We start from the raw sequence: 22,641 nt of genomic DNA, 5'->3' as shown, positions 1-22,641 counted from the left end.
GAATAAATTTTAGTAAGTAAGCTTATTCATAAATATGAGATCCACCAATATTGAGGATCGACTGTATTTAGGGACCTCACATGACAAGTAAAGTTATTCTAAAAGTCACTTCCTCAATATACTATCTAGCTTTTTGTGCCCAGAATAACCCCCTTATTTTCCCATTAAGATTGTCCCTTTTCTCCTGGATATCCAAATTTCTCTTCAATAGCCACAGAACTGTTGCCTATTTATTTGAAATCTAGTATAATATTGGAGTCAATAAACTACATCCTAGAGAAGATAAAGAAACAGAGAATGTTCCTCCAAAATATCCTTAATGTTAGAAGATTTATAACAATTTAGTCACACCCAGAATAATGTAGGAGGTTAGAAATAATATATATGCTATAATAGTATTACTACTACTAATAATAATGTTATATTGGTATTTAATTCAAAAAAGCCTCTTCCTCATTGTTTAAGACAAAACTTTTGTTTGGACTTCTGGTAACATTATCATTACTTGCTGATGCAAGGTAAAAAACTGAGACGGTTGTCTTTAGAGCCAGCACAATTTAGAGAGAAAAAGACGGTATGTAAAGTTCCTATTCCCAAAGTGTGACAGTGCTTCCTAGCTCTCAGCATCACTATTTGAACTCTCTCTTAGACCTAAACAGAACTAATACCCATGAAAATGTCTCCCTTCATTAGCACTAAATAGCACACTATACTGGAAATTAAAAACCACATTCTAGCTAATGTGATAAGTCATCTTGATTAACATAACACTGAATCATTTCACTCTAGATATAATACAAAAGAAAATCTTAATTCTTCTTTAGTAAAAAATCAGTGGTTGACAATATATGAAGAATAACTTACATTGTAAGTATTAAGTAAATCCAAAAGGATGATATTAGTGCATTGAATAACAAACACAACCTGATGAGAAACGCAACACAGCAAGTAGAATGACACTGTCCTTCAGCAATGCTATTAAAATTAAATTCAAACTCACCTACTGTGTCTACTCCTTTTCTGCCAGCACGACCAACCATCTGCTTGTAAGTAAGAATATCTAGAGTTTGACCACTGAAAATGGGAGTCCGAATAATTACACGTCGTGCAGGTAAATTCACCCCAGATGAAAGAGTAGAAGTTGCTGCCAAGACCCGAATCTGACCTTGACGGAAGGCTCCTTCAATGATATCCCTCTCCTCAAAAGTAAGACCTAAAAAAAGGAAGTTACAATAACATACACAGACGGCCCTTAACACAAGGGTTACAGACACAGACCTCACACACACAGTGGAAAGTCAGTATTTAACTTTTGACTCCCCCCAAATTCCTACTGTTGACTAAAAGCCTTGCTAATAATAGTCAATTCATACATAGTTTGTATGTTATATGTACTATATACTATATACTGTATTAATAAAGTTAGAGAAAAGAAAATATTAAGAAAATGATAAGGAAGAGAAATATTTATAGTAGTGTCCCATATTGATACAGTAAGTTTACATCATCTGTTTACAAGATGAATTGTCTGTCAGTACCTATATCAATATTGCCTTATATGATACTGTAGATATTATATGTATTACTAACACTGAACATCAATAATGAAATATATGAAAAAGAAATTCATATTTATTTACAGATACAGCAACTCATGCTTTGATAATGAAGCAGCAGCAATACAATTGCTTGATGGCCATCTACTATAAACGACATGACGGCTTCACGACAGCCTCGCCTGCACACTAGTAAATGAGTAGTTATAAAATTTTTATAGCATAGAGTAACAGTCATATTCATAATAAAGGAATTGGAAACATTGTTACAGTGTTTTAAAAACCACTTACCTGTGATGATAGGCTGATACACAAAGATATGTTGTACAGTGATGTAATTTTTGAAAGCAGTTATAAAACAGTAAGAAAACACATTATTAATTTTATATTAAATATCACTCACCTTATGCCTATGTAAGGACAGGCTATCATTCAATACAAGTCTTGCTCATGATGTTCTACATGATGAATACTTAGGTGATGATGATGACACAGAAATGTCTCATACAGTTCCTGCCACACAGTTGTTATATTTTCACATGAAGACACTCACACACATACACAACAGGTAAGTTTATTAACTGTATAGCATGATGATTATTTACTATTCATTAGGTGGAAGTGGATCATCATAAGTTTTCAATCTCACCATCTTCACATTGAGTAGGCTGAGAAGGAGAAAGAGGCGGGGCTGGTCTCGTTGTCTCGGGGTGGCAGAGGCGGGAGAAAGGGTGGAGGTAAATGGGGAAATAAAAGAGGGAGGCGCACTCAGCATAACTTGACAAAAATACACTGTAATTTCTGTCTGACTTCTTTTGCTTTTTCTTTTCTCTAAAAATGTTTCTTCTTCCACTGTTTGCATTAGTTTCGGTGCCCACATCATAGAAGGGTCCATGCTATAAAAGAAGCCAAAAGCACTTTTGAATAACTGGAACCCTTCAGCCAGATTGTCTAACGTCCATTTGATTTCCGGCACTGCCTCTTCTATGGTCTTCATCTTCTGGCTCTGGTTTGAAAGCACTCATCTCCATCAACATGTCTTCTTCAAGATCCGTGTCTTGAAAGCCTTCTTCGCCCACCTTTTTTGCCGTATTCACAGTCTCTTTCATGGTTTCTATGATTGGCTCTGTCATAAATCCTATGGAGTCATGCACAATACCTGGACAGTTTTCTCCAGTGGGAATTTATTGTTTCAGACTTGATGGCTTTCATGGTATTTTCTGTAACAATGGCATCTTCAATGGTGTGAACCTTCCAGACTTTCATGATGTTCTCCCTATCAGAGTTCTCTTCCATAGCGTTGACAATCTTTTCCATAGAGTACAATGGGTAGTGAGCCTTGCAGGTCCTTATCACCCCCTGATCTAGAGATTGAATTAGAGGCATTTTGTCTGGGGGCAAGTAGACTACATCAACACATTCAGTGTTAGACTCATGAGTTTCTGGGTGACCAGGGACTGTCCAATACCAAAAGTACTTTAAAAGGCAGTTCCTTACTGGCAAGGTATGTCCTGACTTCAGGGACAAAGCATCAATGAAACCAATCCACCAAAAGGGTTTCACTATCCAGGCCTTCTTATTACAACCAAAAGACTGGCAGCTGGTGTTTATCTTTTCCCTTCAAGGCTCAGTTGTTAGTAGCTTTATAGATAAGGGCAGTCCTGATCACAAACCCGACTAGGTTTGCACAAAATGGTAGAGTTAGCCTATTTCTTCCTGTCTTAAATCCTGGTGCTCGTTTCTCTTCCTTACTAATAAATGTCCTTTGTGGCATTCTTTTCCAGAATAGGGCACTTTCGTTGCACTAAAAACCTGTTCAGGCAGACATCCTTTCTCCTCAATAACTTTTAGTGGCGTCTGGGTCAGCAGAAGCTGCTTCTCCTATTATCTTTTTTTTTTATCCTGCATCTTTTTAATTTTTTTAATATTTATTGTTGAGAGTGTTATAGATGCCCTCTTTCCCCCCCGCATTGCCCCCCTCCACCTAGTTCCCACCCCACCCCAGTGAATAAAATAGAACCAGTGGCATGGAAACATGGAACAGACTGATGAATCGGAATGGGGGAGGCCGTCCAAGAAGAGATTAACCAAAGAACTTATATGAATATATATTCTCCTGTTATCTTGACATTTTTGCAGCCAAACCTCTTTCTAAAATTATTAAGCCATCCTTTGCTAGCATTAAATTCTCCAGCTTTAGATCCTTCACCTTCCTTTGCTTTAAGTTGTCATATAATGACTTCATTTTTTCTTAAATCATATGAGAGTCTATAGGTCTGCCTTTCTTATAGCAATCCTGCACCCACATAAAAGCTGCATTTTCAATACAAAATAAAAAGATAATTGGCAAAAAGTGCAAGGTTTTCATGCCTGCTGGCACAGCTGTGGGAAAAACTTCACAAATTTCCTCTTCTTTACTTTACAGTGTTCCTTATGCTGGACTTATCTTGAAATGGTGAGCAACTGCAGCTGCAGATATCAATCCACAGTACAGCTGAAGCAATTCACCTTTGTCTTGTAATGTCATGACTTTTCTCTGCTCCTCAGGAGCGCTTCCAGCATCACTAGAGGCACTTTGTATGGGTTTCATGGTGTTATTCAAGGTTTACGGTGTTGACTAAACACGTGAAAAATATGCAAGAACCAAGAAAGATCACTTTTTACTGCAATACCCAATCTACTGCAGAGACAAACTGCTCACAAGGGAATGATTAGTGCCACAGGGCATTTTAAGTGCTTCTCACAGCCCTTGAACAATAGCATCAGGAGGTGGCTAAGAAACTGTTATAGTAGTACAGAGTACTACAGTTAAGTTTATGCAGTTATCATAACTGCACAACATAGTATCTTTACATTTCTTTCCACTGCTAATGGCACCATGCATGGTCTGTGTTTCTGTGCACAAGTTTTGGTAAATTTTAATTTTTTATAATAGATCTGTGTATATTTTATGGTATTAAATGGACTAATAGACTTTTTTATGGTGTTATAATACACTAATATCTAAATATATTTTATGCATTCATTACATACCTGTTCAAAATTTTTTTTTGATACATGTATTTCTAAGCTACGCAGTTCATCTGTGAGGTTTTTGTTTTATTTATTTATTTATTTATTTATTTATTTATTTATTTATTTATTTTGTGGGGGTTTTTTAAATTAAATTTATTGGGATGACATTGGTTAATATAATCATATAGGTTTCAGGTGTGGGTTTCTATGTTACAAGATCTGTATTTTGCACTGTGTGCCTACCACCCAAAGTCAAATCTTCTTCCGTCACCATACATTAGGACCCCCTTCACCCCTCATCCTCTTCCCTTTGGCAACCACCACACTGCTGTTTGTGTCCATGAGTTTCAGTTTTATATCCCACATATAAGTGAAATCATATGCTTCTTAGCTTTTTCTGACTAACTTATTTCACTTAGCATAATCTCAAGATCCAGCCATGTTGTTGCAAATGGCAGTATTTCATCCGTTCATATGGCATCTGTGAGTTTTTTAAATTGTTGCAAATTTCAAAAAAATTTTACAATATATTTATTGAGAAAAGTCTGCAAATAAGTGGACCCACACAGTTCAAACCCATGCTGTTCAAGGGTCAACTGTGTATATACATGCGTGCATATGTCTATGTACATATACTTAAATTTTTATTTATATATAGCATGATAAAATTTTTAAATAAATTGAAAAGGTTAAATTACTAATCTTAGAAACTATGTATTCTTTTTTTAAAATATGTCTTTATTTTTTTGAGAGAGAGAAAAGGAGAGGGAGGGAGAGAAATAGAAACATCAATGATAAGAGAGTCATTGATTGGCTGCCTCCTGCACACCCCCTACTGGGGGTATTGAGCCCACAAGCCGGGCATGTGCCCTAACTGGAAATTGAACCACGATCTCCTGGATCATAGGTCGATGCTCAACTGCTGAGCCACGCTAGCCAGGCAAAACTATATATTCATAATCATATCCTTAGCCCATATAATCATGGAATGACCACTCCCTGTAAGAAATTAATTCAGTGACTACCATAATCCTTGCAATCTTGGCAGCCTATTTGATTTTTAAATACTTCTAGCCCTCTCAAAACACAATATGACAATTTCTAAAATTAATCTGAGTTTGATACATGTGTAAGAATATTTCAATACACCTTGAAATAAAAGGAAACAGAGTGCCATAAAATTAGGGTAGCAAGTACAATAGTCCCCCCTTATCTGTGGTTTTGCTTTCTGTGGTTTCAGTTGTCTGCAGTCAACCTTGGTCTGAAAATATTAAATGGAAAATTCCAAAAATAAACAATTCTTAAATTTTAAATTGTACTGCTCTGAGTAGGGTGATGAAATCTCACACTGTCCCCCTACCTGCCTAGGATGTGATGCATTCCTTTGTCCAGTGTATCCATGCTGCATACACTACCTGCCCGTTAGTCACTTAGTGGCCATCTAGATTATCAGATTGACTCTTGGTGTAGTAATGCTTGTGTTCAAATAACCCTTTCTTTACTTAATAATGACCCCCACAGCACAAGACTGGTAATGGTAATTTGGAAATGCCAAAGAGAAGACATAAAGTGGTTCCTTTAAGTGAAAACGTTAAAGTTTTCCACTTAATAAGGAAAGAAAAAAGACTGTACAGTCCCATGCTGCATAATGACATTTTGATTCAACAACAGACCACACATATGATGGTGGTCCCATGAAATTAAAATGGAGCTGAAAAATTCTTATCACCTAGTGACGTCATAGTATAACACATTACTCACATGTTTGTGGTGATGCTGGTGTAAACAAACCTACTGCGCTGTCAGTCATATAAAAGTATAGCACATACAATTATGTACAGTACATAATATTTGATAAGGATAATAAATGACCATGTTACCGGTTTATGTATTTACTATACTATAGTTTTCATTGTTATTTTAGAATATTCTCTTTCTACTTACAAAAACTGTTTACTGTAAAACAGTACTCCAGCAGCAGCCTCATACATCTCGTGTTTACTACCTCTCTAGATTGTGTCATTTTCTCTCGGGCTTGATTTGATCTCATGTTGTTTTATAGATTTAGTGTAGCCCATGTGTAAAGTGTTTATAAGTCTACAATAGTGTACAGTAATATCCTAGGCCTTCACATTCACTCATCACTCACTCACTGACTCACCCAGAGCAACTTCTAGTCCTGCAAGTTCCATTCATGGTAATGTACCATTTTTCATCTTTTATAACATATTTTTACTATTTTTACTTTTATAGCATACTTTTCTATGTTTAGATATATTTAGATACAAATACTTACAATAGTGTTACAATTGCCTACAATGGTCAGTCAGTACAGTAACATGCTATACAGGTTTACAGCCTAGGAACAATAGGTTATACCATATAGCCTAGGTGTGTAGTAGACTGTATCACCTAGGTTTGTGTAAGTGCGCTCTGTGATGTTTGCACAAGGTCAAAATTGTCTAATGACACATTTCTTAGAATGCATCACTGTCATTAAGCAGTGGTTGACTGTATGCTATGGTTGCTAACATCTATGGTAAGAATGAGTTTTCTATCCATGAAATTGTAAAGGAAAAAACAATGTGTGCTAGTTTTGCTGTCACACCTCAAACTGCAAAAGTTACAGACACAGTTGTAATAAGTGCTTAGTTAAGATAGAAAAGGCATTAAATTTGTGGGTGGAAGACGATTCCAGAAAACACACTCTGATTGGCAGCAATGTGTTGCACCAGAAAACACTGAGCCTATACAAAGAATTCAGTAAAGGATCCCTGAAACAAGTGACACCAAGCCATTTACTGAAAGTAAGGTTTACTATACAGATAGGTAAACTTAAACATGTTTGTTTTACTCTTGCTTAATCTTCATCACACAAATTCTTACAATGAAATCTAAGAGTATAAAGTGTGGTTAGCTAGAAAGCAAAGCAGGTAAATACAAAAATGAAGAAATTGTGAGACTTGGGGAAGGAGCTTCTTAATAACAGATTATAAATATGGATACCTGCATGATGAAACGCTACTCCCCATGGTACAGTTTTTTGTAATACAGAGTCCAGTCCTGCAGGCGAATGTTTTAGCTGATCAATCACTTCTAGGAGGCCCTTTTGTTCCAACATCACTGGTGAAAGTTCAGATGATCTTGTCAAACCTGTCACACAAAAACATTATCAACACTGTTCACCTCTGTCTGGATCTCTTTAAGTGGTATCTGCCAGAGCCATTACAAAGCTAAACACTAAGGCAATGGTTCTGAAACTACTACATAGAATAATCCTTAACACCTTTTCAAAATACTGGCTCTCACCCCTGGACACTAAATAAGGAATTTTAAAATCTCCCCAGGTGCCCTAGCTGGTTTTGCTCAGTGGTTAGAGCATCGGCCTGCAGACTGAAGGGTCCTAGGTTTGATTCCAGCCAACAGCACATACCTCGGTTGCAGGCTTAAGGCCGGGGCACACACGGGAGGCAACCAATCAATGCGTCTCTCTCACATCTCACATCAATGTTTCTCTCTTTCTATCCCTCCCTTCCACTCTCTCTAAAAAGCAATAGAAAAAATATCCTCAGATAAGGATTTAAAAAATAATAAAAAAAATTAAATCTTCCCATTAGATTCTAAAGCGCACCAAAGTTTAGGAAACCCTGTATTAGGGTGAGACCAAGCCCATAGGAGCAGACCAAAGGAACCAGCTGAAGGAAGAAGAGGATTATAGACAATAACTACCACATAGAGCCTAAAAATCAAAACCTTTGCTCAAAGCGTGTCCCACCAACCAGCAGAATCACCCAGGAGCCTAATTCTATGTGAAAAATTTCTGGCTTCTTTGGCACCAATTTGATAATTAATTACATTATCTTCTGTTTTTGCCTCTGTGTAAACTTCTCCTTGAGTAAAACCTTAACTTTCTGCAGGAACTATGTTTTGTTAAAGAATCTCCCAGTTTGGGATTTGTGAACTAGTAAAACTTCTCATAAAATATATTTTTACTTTTTAACTTTTTAGGTTAACTTTTCTTAAAATTTTGAGGACCCACAGAGGGTTGCCAATGTTTTATTATGCTGAGGACGATTAAAAAATTTTAAATTATCATTGATCAGTATCTTTATTTCAAAAGAAAAGTCACTTAAACATTAAAAAAATTACTAGGGATAATTTCAGAATTTGAATTTTAGCTTTATGAAAAATGTGCAACTGGCCTTTACTTTTCTGGCATTTCATCATAGCCTAGGCTCTAGTCCAAGCACTAGGATTTGGGAACCACTGCTACAAATCAAAATAAAAGGACCTCAAGCAAAGAAAATAATAATTTTTCTAGTTATTAAGAAATATAAGTTTCCATGGTACATCATAAGGAATATAAGTTGGCAGAGTACCGAAAGTATCAATTAAGAGAGAACTAGAAAAGACATTATAATGTTGGACTGGAGCCTACCCAATACAAACTTCAGGCAAAGTTTACTTGTTGGAATTTGGCTTGTGATATCCATCACTCATCTTCATAATGCCACTGGCATAATGAAGTCATAAAATATTATAATATTCTGTGACCAGAACTGGTCTCTGTCTTCCCAACACTTATCTTGGACCTCAAGGGACCATACAGTAGTAAAATCAGTAAAAATATATACTAATGATTATAGCAATACATTCAGCAATAAAAAAATGTAACAATTTAACACGCTAGATGAATCTTAAAAATATCTTGCTGAGTGAAAGAAGACAGACACAAAAGACACATGCACACTACATGACTTCATTTACATGAAATTCTAAGAAAAGGCACAACTAATCTGGAATAACAGAAAGCAGATCAATGCAATGGTTGCCTGGGGCTGGGGATAGAAGGAAACAGCACAAAAGCAAAAGAGAACATTTTAGGGTGATAGAAATGTTCTATATGTTGATAATAGTTGGTGTCAAACAGGTGTATACATTTGTTTAAACTGATTAAATTATACACTTCAAATGGGTACATTTATTATATATAAATTATACCTCAATAAAGCTTATTTTAAAATAAATATAAATATATTTGTATATACATATATTTTTATATATGTATATGTACGGGTGATTCTTTTTAGAGTTTAGAAATATAAAAAAAGATATAGCTGCTTTCCCCCAAGAATTGTGTGTGTGTGAAGTTTTATATATAATTTAGGGGCTTTGGAGATCAAACTCGTAAAGCCCATTGATCCCAGATGTATCCAGTCTTTTAAAATCTAAAGATTAGACCGAGAGTGTGTACACCTGTCTATAGTGAGGATAAGAGGAGTATTATTCACAAAAGCATAGTTTTGTAAGGAGTGCCCAGAGGGCAGGTGGTGGCAATGAGGAAAGAGAGCCATGTTTTTGCTAATATAATTGTTACCATTACTTTCAGCAAATGTATTAAATATGGAGGCTTTCATTTCAATCAGTAACTTACCCTCAGCTTGATGGTGTAGATTGTAAAATTCATGGGCAATGATATCTGCCAGCTTCTCACACCATTTCTTTGATGGACAGAAAAGTAATACCGAATGGTTATCACGAATGGTCTCATAGCATAAACTAACAACATGGTCCTCATCCCCCTAAGAGAGAAAAAGAAATAGCCACTCTGGTGGTACTTTCAAAACGCCTTCACATCAATTTAAAGTCACACATTTTTCTTCATAAGGAATCTTTTTTCTACTCAAAGGCATAATAAAAATCAGTTACAAAGTCAGTAACAAAACAAGAAGAAAAAAAGAAATAAACTTCCTTATGATGTAAGGTGAGAAGGAATTATTTTCTATTCACTTAACTAATATTTATTGACCTCCAACCCTCAGACAATGGGAATACAATGGTGAGCAAAAGTCAAAGTCCTATCTTCCAGAGTTTAGATCTCACTGTGGACACACATTAAAGTGCTAAAATAAATAAATAAATGTAAAATACAATCATAAGATGTACCATAAAAGAGTTTTTTGGTGTTTTGAGGCCTCACATTTGACATAATTTGACAGAAAGATCTGAAAGGAAGGTTTCCCTGAGGAAAATGACAATTTATCTGAGATTTGAAGGAGAGGAGGCATTATCTCAATGAAAGGTAACTGAAGGGCAGAGGAAACATTTCAGACAGAATAAAGAACATATGTGAAAGCCCAGTGGTGGCCCACTGAGTTCTCAAAACAGGAAGGTCAGTGTGTGTAACTGCATTAATTAATTCATCCATCCATTCACTCATTAAACAAATACTTACTATGTGCCAGATACTGTTTAGGCACTGGGGATGAAAAACAAAGCAGAAAAAAAAGCTCTGCCTTCAGAGTGTTTCTAGTCCAATAAGAAGAGACAGTTAATAACAAAAACAAGATAGGCAAAACACACAGTATATTTGATTTTAAAAAGTGCTAAGAAAAAAATAAAACTGGGAAAATAGGGACCAGGAAGAGGAGGACACTGTAGCTTACTTAGATAAGGTGGTGGGGCAGGGGTGTCTAAGAATGTGACATTTGAGTAAAGGTCCAAAGGTGAAGAGTAAACTATACTGATGCCTGGTGGGGAAAGCATTCCAGACAAAGAGAACCTGAGGTGGGAGATTCTTGGCATATTATTGAACAGCAAAGAGGCTGTGGAGGGAGTCAGAAGAAAAATAGATGAGGTCAAGCACTAAGAGGGTGAGGGCGGGTAATGTGGGCCTCGTAGGCTACCATAAAGACGTTGGCTTTCATTCTAAATGAAACAGGGAACTATCACAAGGTTTTTAGCAGAATGGTTACATATCTATTGTTCATTTAAACAGATCACTAGCTCCTGATTTAAGCATAGATGGAAGGGGACCAGGAGAGAGCAATTAGGAGGCTATTTCAATAATTCAGGTAAGAGTTGAAAGTGATTAAAAAAGGGTAGGCGTATAGACATGGTAATAGAAGAAAAAGATTAACAGAAGAGTAAATGAATGTTTACATATATAATTATTGAGGTAACCAAGGCATAGTCAAGTGAAATTTGGAGTACAGAGCAAAGCAACTGAATAAGGCTCCATACCAGGCATATAGAGGCCACAAATGCATACCTGTGAGGGCACTGAAACACGAATTTAGTCCTGATCTCAGCTCTGAACTTACCCTTTGCTGGTTCAGTACTCAGAGACACAGTTCTGCACAAAAATAGAAGACGCCTCACTTCACAAGTGGTGAGTCAGCCTCTAACCTCAGAATTAAAGAATCAGGCTTAGAAAACTACTGTGAGCTAAAACGTTTTAAGTGTATTTAGGTGTGTGGGAAGGAATTTATCATTTATTAAGCACTTTCTAGATGCTAGACAATTTTTTAAAATCACATTTCATTCTTACAACAATACTAAAGATAAGTCTTATATCTCATTTTATACATGAAGACACTACATTCAGAGAGGCTTTGTGATTCCACTACTGTCACAGCCATATCAAGTATCTATTAAGTATCAGAGGCAGATCTGATGCCAGAAATGATGTTTTTTCTGCTCGACTATATATTTAGCCTACCATTTAACAGAAGTTTAATTTTCCACATTAATGTTTAGTATAAGCTAAGCCATAAGAAATCTTTTCCGAGGAGATCCAAGATGGCAGCAGGCTGAGTGGAAGCTAGACTGACACTCTCCGGGGACCAATTTGGATTTACAACTAAAACACAGAAAAACCATTCTGAAAACCAACTGAAGACTAGCTGGAGAGCCTCTCGCCCTGCCCAGAGGAGTTTCTACAGCCTGAGGCTTGTTAAGAAACTGGTAACAACCAACCACCCCACTGGGTAGAGCTTCTACAACCTGAAGCTCATTAAGAGAATCAGATTAATCAGTCTGCAGGCAGAGGCATACCTCAGGGTGCTTCGAGTCTTTGCCTGATCTGCTTCGGGACCCAGGCCTTAGAAAAGTAGACTTTGGTGTGCATCTTGGTCCTGTCCAAATGCACCCAGCCCCAGCAGTGGAGACCTCAAGCCTAGGGTTGTTGATAGCTATAAACAGGGTACTCAGGGCCAGTCACAAACTGCATCTGACATTGGCCTGTACCAGAGACCCTCCAAAAAGACTGAGTCCTAGCAGATCTACCTAACACTTAAAAACCCAAAAAAGTAGCTAAAATGGGGAGACCAAAAAAACAAGCCCCAAATGAAAGAACAAGAGAACTCTCCAGAAAAAGAGGTAAATGAAATGGAGATAAGCAATCTCTCAAATATAGAGTTCAGAATACTGATTGTAAGGATGCTCAACAGCATGAAAAAAAATATGGACACTATGAAAAATGACAAGTCACAAATGAAGAATGACATAGCAAAAATAAAGAGTATATTGGAAAGAATAAACAGCAGATTAGAGGAAGCTAAGGATCGGATCAGTGAATTAGAAGACAGGGTAGAAAAAAATCACTCTATCAGACCCCAAAACAAAAAACAATTAAAAAACAGGAGGAGAGTCTAAGGGAGCTGTGGGACAGCATAAAATGTAGCAATATTTGTATTATAGGAGTGCCAGAGGAGGTCGAAAGTAATATTTGACAAAGGAGGCAAGAACATACAATGGAGTAAAGACAGTCTCTTCAATAAATGGTGCTGGGAAAACTGGACAGGTACATGCAAAAAAATGAAACTAGACCACCAACTTACACCATACACAAAAGTAAATTCAAAATGGATAAAAGACTTAAATGTAAGACATGAAACCATAAAAATCCTAGAGGAAAACATAGGCAGCAAAATCTCAAACACCTATCATAGCAATATGTTTGCTAATACATCTCCTAAGGCAAGAGAAACTAAGGAGAAGATAAACAAGTGGGACTGCATCAAAATAAAAAGCTTTTGCACAGCAAAAGAAACCATCAACAAAACAAAAAGGGACCCCACTGTATGGGAGAACATATTTGCCAATGACACATTGGATAAAGGGTTAATATCCAAAATATATAAGAAACTCGTACAACTTAACAAAAGGAAGACAAACAATCCAATTTAAAAATGGGCAAAGAACCTAAATAGACACTTCTCCAAAGAGGACATACAAATAGCTAAGAGACATATGAAAAAATGTTCAACGTCACTAATCATCAGAGAGACATAAATTAAAACCACAATGAGGTATCATTTCACACCTGTCAGAATGGCTACCATCAACAAACCAACAAACTACAAGTGTGGTGAGGGTGTGGAGAAAGGGGCACCCTAGTACAGTGCTGGTGGGAATGCAGACTGGTGCAGCCACTGTAGAAAGCAGTATGGAGTTTCCTCAAAAGATTAAAATTTGACCTGCCATTTGACCCGGTGATCCCACTTCTAGGAATATATCCTAAGGAACCTGAAATACCAATCACAAAGAACTTAAGCACCCCTATGTTAGTAGCAGCGCAATTTATAATAGCTAAGATCTGGAAACAGCCCAATGCCAATCAGCAGATGAGTGGATAAAAAAGCTGTGGCACATTTACACCATGGAATACAATGCAGCTATAAAAAAGAAGGATCTTTTATCCTTTGGCACAGCATGGAGGGAACTAGAAAGTATTATGCTAAGTGAAATAAGCCAGTCAGAGAAAGACAAATACCACATGATCTCACTTATATGTGGAATATAATAAACAAAAAAAACTAATGAACAAAATGGATCCAGAGACATAGAAGCATGGAACAAACTGAAGGATCTCAGAGGGAAGGTGAGGAAGGGCGGAGTGGGTGGGGAGAGATTAATCAAAGAACTTATATGTTTATAAGCATAACCCATGGACACAGACATTGGTATGGGAAAAGCCTGGGGGTGGGATGGATGTGGGGTGGAGGGCATCAGTTCAATGGGGATAAAAAGGGGACATCTGTAATATTTTCAACAATAAAGATAGAAACTTTAAAAAAAAAAGTCTTTTCCCAGTTAAAAAGAAAAATATACAAAATTAGGTATTATTTTTGTATTACTTATAGAAAATGATAGTCATTTAAGTTGGAGGCACAACTACATTTCCTCTCTCACCACCACCACCATTTCTTTAAGATGATGAAAGCAATTACCTTAATATTAATAATGCTTCTAATGGGTATGTAATGCATATTCAACTACTTTGCAACCCCTAATTTACATAACTTAAAAACTGTTAACAGCTTGCTAGAAAATGCAATCAAACACAAAGTACTGGCAGTAGTGAGGTAAAAATATTGACCTTCACTTGTAGCATGGGTTGAAATTCCCTCACAAGCTTCATTGAAGAGTCATATATGGAATTTCCAATTTTTACTGACTCCAACAGTGGTACAGGACGAAAGTCAGTGTGGTAGAGTTCAGCATTCAACCAGGAAGCCACAAGATCCAAATTAGGAAGAGTAGCACTCATGCCTACGATCTGCACGGCATAAGACATACTGGCTAAATCTGCTTGGCTGTGAAAAACAAATGAAACAGGTGTCAAAAGATACATAGTACTAATTACAAATAGTGCTGCTAACAACATTCTTGGTCATGTCCTTTGGTACATACATGCATACACTTCCTTAGGGTATAAACCTTGAGCAAAACTACTGGGTCATAGATGATCTTCAGTTTTCTTAATGTCAAACTGTTTTCCAAAGAGACTGTACCAAAGTGTTGTTAGGGGTGGAGATGCTGATTATGCTCTGTTAACCCTGATTGTTAGCTATAGTTATACGAAATGTTAATCATGTTCTGTTAACTGTGATTGTTCTGTTCTAATTAGAAAACACACTTTCTAGCCTAGCTGGGAGTTGTACGACCCAGGACATGGGAATTGCCCTTGGAATGCGGTCCACTCTTTTTTTCCAAGAACCGCCTATCATCATGGAAAGATTAACAACTTTGCTCCTGAAACCATGGAATCCCAGAGGCACCTGCCCTTTGCAACCCCCAGCCCACATTGCCTGGAATCTGGTCCTGGAGGCACCCACCCTGGAGTCCCTGAGGAGCTCCCCTTTTGAGACCCCCAGCCTGCCTTGCCTACTTCTCCACACCTGTAATTCCTACTTTCCCATGTAATCTTTTGTCCTTCTACCCAATATACACAGCTGGCTTATGGGGGGGGGGGGGAGCTTCAGAGCAGATTTTCGTGGATGACCATCACTGCTCTCCCATATTGCCAGCAATGTTGGAGTAAATGATCATATATGATTCAACCCTGTCTCTGCTTAATTGACTTAAGTAGTGATAGGCTGCCCCAACCCATTGTTGTCCGGTTCCAGTGTTAGCCATTTTGGAGAGTGTTGGTAATGTTTCTTTGAAGAGGTAATTTACATTCCCTTGATTGCTAACAAATTTAAGCACCATTCCCTGTTTATGGACCATTTCAATACCCTCTTACCAATGCCTGTTCAAGTTCCTTAACCACTGATATATTGGGTTGTGTTTTTTCTTATTGATTTGTAGAATTTTTTTTAAATATATATTTTTTATTGATTTCAAAGAGAGGAGGGTAGAGGGGGAGAGAGAGAAACATCAATGAAGAGAGACAGTAGTTGATCTGCCACCTCCTACATGCCCCCTACTGGGGATAGAGCAGGAAATCCCAGGCATGTGCCCTGACCAGGAACTGAACCGTGACCTCCTGGTTCATGAGTCAACACTCAACCACTAAGCCACACTGGCCAGGCTGTAGAATTTTTTTAATGTTCTGTATAATGACTTTCCTTTTAATTAGTTGTTGCTTTTGTCTCTATTTATTTCCTTCTACTTTCTGTGGCATTATTTTACAATTCTTTTTCTAAGTTCTCGAGATGGATAATTCATTAATTTTTCAGTCTCTCTTCTTCAATAATATATACATTTTATACTATCAATTTCCCTTTAAAAGCAACACTCTGCATTTCACAAGTTTTGTTAGGAAATATTTTTATTGTACCTTCAGTTCAAACTGTCTTCCAGTTTTATTGTGATTACTTTTTTGACTCAAAATGGGTCAAAATGTAGTAACTTCCAAACACATGGGTATTTTCTTTTTTTTTTTAATAATTATATATATATATATATATATATATATATATATATATATATATATCTTTATTGATTTTAGAGAGAGGAAAGGAGAGGGAGAGAGAGAGACAGAAACATCAATGATGAAAGAGTCATTGATCGAGCCCACAACCTGAGCATGTGCCCTGACCGGGAATTGAACCCTGATCGCCTGGATTCTAGTTTGATGCTCAACCGCTGAGCCACGCCCTACCAGGCACATGGGTATTTTCTAACATGCTTTTCTTATATTTATTTCTAGATTAATTCCACTGTTGTCAGAGAATATATTTTATTTATTTTTTTGTTTAGGCTTTGTTACTTACCTGTAAACTGTACTGGATCTTACTGTTGTGCACATTTTGTCATTCCTTATCAAATTCTCAATTCTTCTAGTTCCCTCCCATATCTAGCTATAACTAATGTTTCTGGGGGCTTTTCCTTTTTATTGAATTTATTGGGGGTGACACTGGTTAACAAAATTTTACAGGTTTCAGGTGCGTAATTCTACAACACATCATCTCTACACTGTATGATGTGTTCACTACCCCAACTCAAGAGAATATATTTTTTATAACTTAAATCCTTTAAAATATGTTGCTTTATGGCCCAGCCCTTGGTAAATTTTTTTGGTAAATAGTCCATGTGTAACTGAAAAAAACATATATGATGCCATCATGCTTTTATTTGTAAACTGTTTTACATTCATCCATTAGGTCAAATTTGCTAAGTATTAGTTATACCCCTACTGATTTGCAATACAGATGATTATCTACATGCTTTTTCACATTCTACAAGAGCTGTGTTAAAATCTCTCTAAATTGAAAGAGAAGAGCTCCCAGATTGAAAGAATCTATGGAGTATCCAGTACATGAATGAAAATAAACCAACATCAAGATACATCATTGCAAAATTTCACAGCACTGAGGAAGAAAAGGAGATCCCAAACACTGTCAGAGAAAATAAAATCATGGCCTGGTTGGTGTGGCTCAGTGGTTGTGTCGACCCAGAAACCAAGAGGTCATGGTTCGATTCCCAATCAGGGCACATGCCCGGGTTGTGGGCTAGATCCCCAGTAGGCGATGTGCAGGAGGCAGCCAATTGATGATGAGTCTCTCTCATCGATGTTTCTATGTCTCTCTCTCTCTCTAAAAAACAAAAAGTATACAAAGGATAAAGGATTAGCATGGCATTGAATTTCTCAATAGTTATGAGAAAATAATGTCTTGAAAACTCTAATGTTTTTAAACCTTGACTCTTCTAGCTGGACAATCTATGAAATAACTATAAGGCATTTTCAGACATGCAAATTTTTAAAAAAACTTATACTCATAGCCCTAGCTGGTTTTGTTCAGTGGTTAGAGCACTGGCCCACAGACTGAAGGGTCCCAGGTTCAATTCTGGCCAAGGGTTCGGGTCCCAGACTGTACAGTCCCATGTTCGATTCTGGCCCCCCTGGTACGGGGCTTGTGGGAGGAAACCAATCGATGTGTCTCTCTCACATTGATGTTTCTCTCTCTCTCCCTTCCACTCTCTCTGAAATAAATAAATAAATAAATAAATAAATAAATAATAAAAAATTTATATCCATAATAGCTCTGAAATAAAGGGAAACTTGCTGAAAGATGTCCCCACCAAAATGAGGAAGTAAATCAAGAGAAAAGCATATGAACCAAAAAAGGGGGCTCTAACTCAAGCAAAAAGCTATGAGAATGAATGATAATAAAAAGAGATCCCAAGAGAACTGCTATGCAGCACACATACAGATTAACCACCTATCTAGGCTGAAACAAATCAGAAGGCTCTAGAACAAACTTCTTCAAGAAGATGAATTTTGTAGAATACAAACGTACTGGAGCATATTAGGTGTAGATTTTCACACCTAATATGGGGAAGAGGCTGGAGATAAATCAGTGACAAGTATATATAAAACAAAGCCATCAAACAAAAAAGACATTAATTTCAGAGAAAAAAAGTTATTTAGAAAAAATGAAGAAGAAAGAAGTTATTTAGAAAGTAAAAATAATCAGAATATACTACATGGCTCATTTGACAATGGCATTTATATAGTCCTAGTAGTGTAACTGAGTACTGATCTAAGCAAAATTATGGGATAGCTATATTTGGAGAATGGAGAATGGGAAGATGATGAGAGAATAAAGAGAGGCAGGGGTGGGGAGAGAATGGGTGAGGTGAGTAAATAATATAAAAAAATCACTAGATCATCCTGGCCAGTTTGGCTCAGCGGCTGAAGCACTAAACAATATGCTCGGGTTGAAGGTTCAACCTTCCATCAGGGCAGATACAAGCAGCAATCAATGAATGCATAAATAAGTGGATCAACAAATTGATGTTTCTTTCTCCTTCTCTCTCCCTCCTCCCTCACTTCCTCTCTAAAATTAATTTTTTAAAAAAGTACAAAATTAGCCTTGACTACTTAAGATGTGTGTGTAACTGAAAAATACAAAAACTAGATTTTTAAAATTCTATCATACTCTTAGTCTCATGGAGTTCAGCAGCGTAACTCCCATCTCCAGTCCCATTCCATGGGGAGGTCACCAGGTTGGCCAGGGTGGGGCTGGGCTCACCCCGCATCCCCTCAAACTTTGTCTCCCCTTAAACTTTGCCACCTGGAGCTCCTCTGCTCCCCATGGCCAGAGCAGAGACGTCGAGTAGCCCTTGGCAACGGGAGGGGTGGGGCAGGCAGCCGTGCCCCCTCCCAGGGCCATGCAAAGCACTGCAAATAATAATAATAATAAATTCTACTATAAAAGTGGTCAGCAGTCAGAAATTAAGAATGTTTACAAAATAATCTAAAATATTTCTCAGTTTAAGTAGTTGTTTGGAACAAAAATGAACTGCTATGAGTTTATACTAAATAAATACTACTCTTCTTTAATTTATGTAACTCGGAATTATTATTCACTTTTGCAGATACTTTCTCAACGTTATTTAGACTCTCAGGCCCAGCCAGGCATGGCTCAGTGGTTAAGCATCAACCTAGGATCCAGGAGATTGGAGTTCAATTCCCGATCAGGGCGGGCTGCAGGCAATCAATGACTCTCTCATCATTGATGTTTCCATCTCTCTTTCCCTCTCCCTTCCTCTCTCTGAAATCAATAAAGATATATTTTTTTAAAAAAGAAACTCAGGAATGTAGTTATTTTAGGTACTCACCAAGATGCTGATTTCTGAGTAATATAGCAAATCTTGGTCAGCAAAAGTTCCAGCAGATACCCTCGGTGAGACTCTCCCAGCATATGCAATTCATCCACAACTACAATTCCTAAAGAGATTTTCCAGAGACTAGTTTTTATAGAATTTCACAAATCCAAGAATTTTAAAGATTCAATATCTTATATCTTATACAGTCAGTAGCTATGATTCAATATATTGTTGGTCATGCAAATTTATAATCATAAAACAAAAATCAGATTCCACATAATGAGTAATTCTTTTCCAAGATATTTCAAGTATCATAAGTGATCCTCCTACAATATATTCTGGATCTAAAAACCAATGATTAGCTAAACTCAGGGCTAACTCAGGGAAAACTGCCTCTTATTTCTCAGACACTTTTTAATTAATAACCTTGTAGAAATGTATGTACAATGACATATCAAAGACATCTATGACAGTTATTCAGTGTATTGACTTTTCTATGGGAAAAACAACCAAGGCAACCTACTGATGTCAGAAAGTTGCTTGTAAAACAGAATCAGATCAGGAATTAAGAAATGATTTTAAGGGATGTTTCTGTTTGTTTGTGGTAGGTGAATGAGTCACCGTACTACAAAGCATAAATAGGATCATAATCCCCTTCTCCACTGCTCAGAGAATCAAACCAGTCTATCCACTTGGAATAATACTGAAGGATTACAGAAAATTTAGTATCAACTAATGCCTTCTTTAGTTAAACGTTTTCATAACATCATAGGTTCCACATGCACTGGTGTCCCCCCAAAAAATCCTCCCCACCAAAATCAAGATCTTTCAGACTATTTCAGACATGGTGCTCCTTTTCCTCATCAGTAAGCTATCTCCAAATTATACTGTATGATGAGTTATTTTAGCATTTATTCATTCATTCATCAAAAAATATTTATTCTACCTAGTGTGCTAGATATATTGGATATAACACTTAATAAGATTCTACTGCAATTCTCAAGATATCTAAAATCTAATGTGGTGACAAGAAATGACAATTCTGACAAAAATTGATAAATGTAATTTATCTTTCCCAGCTTTATAGAGTAGAGCCCATGTCTTACTAATCTCTGATTTCACTCTCTACCTCTAACCTACCGCACTTTTATCACTTAAGTTCACAGGGATCTCAAGCAGTAGCTAACTGATACTCTTGCTGCTACAACCATTCTCTTCCTGTTACTACCTCAGCATAGGGGCTACTCCTAAGTGATATATAAAAAAAGAAAGAAAGAAAAAGCATTAAGGTAGAAAATCTTCCTAGAGTCCCAAGCTCAAATAGTGTCAGTTTCTGTAGCTCCCTACAAGGTAGCCCCTGGGTACAGGCCTAATCTAGGTATCACAGCACCAGAATATAATGAATACATACATATACTAATTGCAGAAATGGCAGATCCGGCCCCAGCATGCTTCCTTCTATTCCTGATAAAGTTTAGGCAGGAAAGAAGCAATGAGAAATGACTTGAGGGCTCAAGGATAACCTCTATGTTATCCTTGGGAAGTGGTGTCAATAACAGTGCCAGAACACAAAACTTCCCCCCAACACACAGAGTTCCTAACATTACAGATGCCGATACTCACCTCTAGAAGTAGATGACAGATGATAGAAGAAAATATGGGACATACAGAAATCACAGCAGTTCCACTCCATTCCACCAAAAAAATAGCAATAGAAAGAATTTGCTTATTTCCTAATTTTCTTACCTAGTAGATCCATCTTATTTTCTTCAATGAGGCGGTTGATCAGACCATTGGCTCTCTCAATTGTGCAGACAGCAATATCCAAGGAAGAGAAAGGCCCTTTTGGAGAGGTACTGCCCATATAACCATCTACTTTTATTCCTACTTCCTGAAACAGACTCTGAATTGAGTAAGAAGGAACAATACCAATGAAAATATTTGATATTCATGAATTGTAAATTGGTTCTATTCCAGAATATAGACATAAGTGTCTAACATAAGTATTTATCAGATTACTGTTAGTTGTTCCCGGACAGGACACACTGGTTCTTTCTATAATCATGTACTTTAAAAATGAAGTTTAGAATTGATAGAACTACAGATAAAGTACAGAGTCAAATAAAATTAAGTATGCCATTTTAATGACAACATTTTATAATCAAAGCAGTTCTAAGTTATAGAAATTAAAATTGCAGAAAAACTACCTTAAGCAGTAACACTTTTAATCTAACAAACAAGAAACTACCTTTCTTTAACGCTAATGTAACCCTTTAAGAAATAAATTTATCCCACTAATTTTTATATAATGAAAGAAAAGTTTTCAAAATTCAAATGCAGTGGGACTTCGATGTTAATTAGGTGGTTTTTTTTCAGTTTAACTTTTAACTAACATACCTTCTCAATAAAAAGGATCCTTTCATCATTTTGTTACTTTGGTCTAAGTTGAGAGGATGTTACCATGTAGGACCAGCTTTGTTGGCTATTTGGCCTCTGAAATAACTGTTAAAAAGATTTATAGAACCATAGAACTTTAGAGGTTTTCATTCAGTAAAATATTTCTGAGTGTTTGTTGAGTTAACCCTCAGTACTAAGGTTGACATCCTTATTTGACCAATGAAAAAAACTGAGGTCCAGCAAACTATGTTCCTGGCCTGAAGACATAGTCAGTGGCAAAACTGGGACTAGAACCCAGATTTTTTGGACTACCAGTACAATAATCTTGCCATTCCAACAGCACATTTTTTCATGATCACAGTGGGTAGAGGGGGATGGGTGGAGGTAGTAGAGGGCATAGAGGGGATAAAAGGTGATGGGGAAAAAATTAAATTAAAATTCATGCAAAAAAATAATAAATTTATTCTATTTAATGAAACACTGTATTTGTACAAATGCCCTAAAAACCAGTGAGCATCACACAAATGAAAAATATTATTATTCATTTTTG

At 36.8% G+C, this 22,641-nt stretch overlaps 1 protein-coding gene across 1 annotated transcript in view; it reads right to left on the bottom strand.

The window, feature by feature from the left end:
- Window positions 1-22,641, bottom strand: part of POLQ (DNA polymerase theta) — a 76,397-nt gene that overhangs the window by 50,446 nt on the left and 3,310 nt on the right. Inside the window, exons 4-9 of the mRNA XM_081139255.1 lie at window positions 21,441-21,597; window positions 19,707-19,815; window positions 14,734-14,950; window positions 10,006-10,153; window positions 7,578-7,724; window positions 1,001-1,213 (exon numbers count right to left, since the gene is read on the bottom strand). Of these exons, the coding sequence (XP_080995381.1) occupies window positions 1,001-1,213; window positions 7,578-7,724; window positions 10,006-10,153; window positions 14,734-14,950; window positions 19,707-19,815; window positions 21,441-21,597 (991 nt within the window). The remainder of the gene's footprint in view (window positions 1-1,000; window positions 1,214-7,577; window positions 7,725-10,005; window positions 10,154-14,733; window positions 14,951-19,706; window positions 19,816-21,440; window positions 21,598-22,641) is intronic.

This window comes from Miniopterus schreibersii (genome assembly GCF_964146895.1).
Source record: "Miniopterus schreibersii genome assembly, chromosome: 5".
NCBI classification, from domain to species: Eukaryota; Metazoa; Chordata; class Mammalia; order Chiroptera; family Miniopteridae; genus Miniopterus; species Miniopterus schreibersii.
The sequence above is the reverse complement of the archived record's forward strand: the minus strand, read 5'-3'. Positions and strand labels throughout refer to the sequence as shown.